This window comes from Sus scrofa, chromosome 15 (genome assembly GCF_000003025.6).
Source record: "Sus scrofa isolate TJ Tabasco breed Duroc chromosome 15, Sscrofa11.1, whole genome shotgun sequence".
Taxonomy (NCBI): domain Eukaryota; kingdom Metazoa; phylum Chordata; class Mammalia; order Artiodactyla; family Suidae; genus Sus; species Sus scrofa.
The window spans coordinates 120,649,392-120,652,776 of NC_010457.5; the positions used below are offsets into that span (position 1 = coordinate 120,649,392).

At 42.0% G+C, this 3,385-nt stretch overlaps 1 protein-coding gene across 1 annotated transcript in view; it reads left to right on the forward strand.

Moving 5' to 3' along the window:
* Nucleotides 1-1,435, forward strand: part of PLCD4 (phospholipase C delta 4) — a 24,289-nt gene extending 22,854 nt beyond the window's left edge. Inside the window, 1 exon segment of the mRNA XM_021074738.1 lies at nucleotides 1,418-1,435. Coding sequence (XP_020930397.1) covers nucleotides 1,418-1,435 — 18 coding nt within the window.

Genomic DNA, 3,385 nt, shown 5'->3' on the forward strand with positions numbered 1-3,385 from the left:
CACATCTGCACAGTCCCTTTTGCCATGTAAGGTAGCAACCCCAGGGTCTGGTGATTAAGACCTGGATATCTTTGGGGGCCATTATTTAGCCAACCACAGTGTTACAGTCCAGTAAAATAGAATAAAACAAATAATTCCCACATTTGGCTTTGATGAGAATTATTATAATAATTATTTGACTTGAATTAACTTAGTATTGTTTTTAAATCCCTTCTGTGTAAGAGTTAGCTTAAATTAAGGATATTCTTTATGACTGTTGGAACCATTTTCAAAGGGAAAATCTTATTTTCTTGGAATTCCCTCTCTGTGGCATAGCAGGCTAAGGATCTGACGTTATCTCTGCAGTGGCTCAGGTCCCTGCTGAGGCATGGATTTGATGCCCAGCCAGGCACAGTAAGTGAAGGATCTGGCAGGTGTAGCCAAAAAAAAATTTTTTTTTTATTTCTTAAGAATAGGAAAAGACGGAGTTCCTGTCGTGGCTCAGTGGTTAACGAATCCGACTAGGAACCATGAGGTTGCGAGTTCAATCCCTGGCCTTGCTCAGTGGGTTAAGGATCCCACATTGCTGTGGCTCTGGCGTAGGCTTGCAGCTACAGCTCCAATTAGCCGTGCTGTGCCACAGTGGCAACTCCAGAATGGTAGCCTGGGAACCTCCATGTGCCACGGGAACAGCCCTAGAAAAAGCAAAAAGACACACACACACAAAAAAAATAGGAAAAGCCTTACTTAACTCATTTGGTGAGGCATAGCTAAATCTCTAAAAAAAAGCAAAAAGGCAAAAAAAAAAAAAAATTAGGAAAAGCCTTACTCAGCTCATAAGATGAGGCATAGCTAAATCTCTAAAATTATCTTGGCCCATGAAAAAGAGAAGAAACTGTATTCAAACTAGTTTTAGATCTCACCATGCAACTCAGTAGCTTTGTCACTTGGAACCTTAACCTTAATAATAACCTGTTATTGATTAACATTTATACTTGACACATAGTTGGTGTTCAGAAACTGAGAAAGTCTCTTTGTTTTTAAGAATTTGATAATTACCTACCCTTTTATGTAAAATGAGAGTATCTCATGGGTTTGTTGTGAAAATACAATAACGCAGGTTATAGCTTTAGGAAAAATTCTGGCTATGTAATAAGCATTCAATATGGTAATATTTATTTATTTATTTGCTTTTTAGGGCCACACCCATGGTCTATGGAGGTTCCCAGGCTAGGGGAACTCTGCTACAGCTGCCAGCCTACGCCAGAGCCACAGCAACGCAGGATATGAGCCGTGTCTGCAACCTGTACCATAGCTCATGGCAACGCTGGATCCTTAACCCACTGAGTGAGGCTAGGGATTAAACCCGCAACCTCATGGTTACTAGTCTGATTCTTTTCTGCTGTTCCCTTTTGTTCTTTTTCTGTTTTTTTTTTAGGCCGCCCTGCGCATATGAGTTCCCAGGCTAGGGTCCAATCGAGCTATAGCTGCCAGTCATGGCCCCACCACACCAGATCCGAGCATGTCTGCGACCTACACCACAGCTCACAGCAATGCCAATCCTTAACCCGCTGAGCGAGCCAGGGTCAGAACCTGCAGCTCATGTTCCTAGTCAGATTCATTTCCTCTTGCCACGACAGGAACTCCGTATTACACATTCTTATCAAGTAAGTTATATAGAATGTAAGGCCTTTGCTAATTTCTGCTTCATGGTTATTTCTGGGAAGTGCGTAGATGGTCGGAAGGACAAATCTGAGCAATTTTTAGCTTCTTACTTTTGTTTACTCCAGGTTGCCACATTCATCCTCAAAGATCCTCTTAGATGACACTGGTTTGCTTATATGCCAGACATATGAGCGTTTCTCCCATGTTGCCATATCTGGTGAGTTTCACCTACCCTCTTTGTAACTGCTTTATCACGTAGCTTAATCCCTTTGCATCAACACTGAGCAGCTTCAATCTTCTAATCAGAAATAAAAACCATGGAACTTTTGGATTTCCCGTCGTGGCTCAGTGTAACGAATCCAACTAGGAACCATGAGGTTGGGATTCAATCCCTGACCTTCTCTTGGTTAAGATCCGCATTTGCCGTGAGCTGTGGTGTAGTCACAGACTCAGCTCAGATCCCGAGTTGCTGTGGCTCTGTGTAGGCCGCAGCTACAGCTCGATTAGACTCCTAGCCTGGGAACCTCCATGTGCCGCAAGAACAGCCCCAAAAAGGCAAAAGACCAAAAAAAAAAAAAAAAAACCATGGACTTGTATAACAGTTCTTATTATCTGATTTCTGATGTCAACTAGGATTATTTTGTTTTTGTAGTTTTTTCCTACCCCACCTCATTTGGGGAAACAGGGTAAGATGTCCTGCCAGCTATCCAAAGAGCCTTCTCCCGTCTGCTGAAGCATGTAGTAAGATGCTACCTCGACTCTCAGATAATCCCAGGTAAACATTTATAGGATTAATAGGACTTTTGGAAATACTCTGGTGAGTGTACTCCATCTCATGCATAGCTCCTTATCTTCAAACAGGAAGGGGTAAAACTATATTTAGCTTGTCTGATACAGACTTTGATTAATTCCTTTTAAATCTGAAGTCTGGAGTTCCTGTCGTGGCTCATGGAAACGAATCTGACTATCGTCCATGGGGACGCAGGTTCGCTCCCTGGCCTTCCTCAGTGGGTAAGGATCCAGCATTGCTGTAAGCTGTGGTGTAGTCACAGACGCGGCTTGGATCTAGCCCATGCTGTGGCATTGCGTAGGCTGGCAACTATAGTTCCAATTCGACCCCTAGCCTGGAAACTTCCAAATGCTGCAGGTGGCCCTAAAAAGAACAAGTAAAATCTGCAGTGCTGTATTTAAAAATTCACCCAAGGAGTTTCCTGTGATCTAAAGGTAAAATTCTGCATTGTCACTGCTATGGTTCTGGTTTGATCCCTGGCCAGGAACTTCTGCATCCGGAGCCCAGCCAAAAGATAAAAAACAAATAAAAATAAAAACCCATCCAGTTCTCCCCACTGGATTTCCAAGAGATTCCTCTACATTTCCAAGAGAGTTCACATTACTCCTGTGGTTTGAGCCTTCTGTTGCTGTTCCAGGTGTCAGAAAGAAAAGTATATCATCAAAAAAAAAAAAACCTCTTAAGAAAGGAGTAGGCCAGAGGCTCTTGAATTGTATTTCCAATTCTCTCTTGATTCCTGTAAAGTCTTGAGCTCATTATTTTATCTCCCTATGTTTGTAATCTTTCTGCCAGAAATCATACATTGTAGATACAGTGCATTTTAGAAATATTTGACCTTTTGCTTTGTAATTCCATAATTCATCCTGAAAGCCATTTGCTCAGATTTTGCTAAATCACATAATGGGTTGATTTCTGTGTTCCTAGGAATGGGGATAACTTGATTTAGTGTGA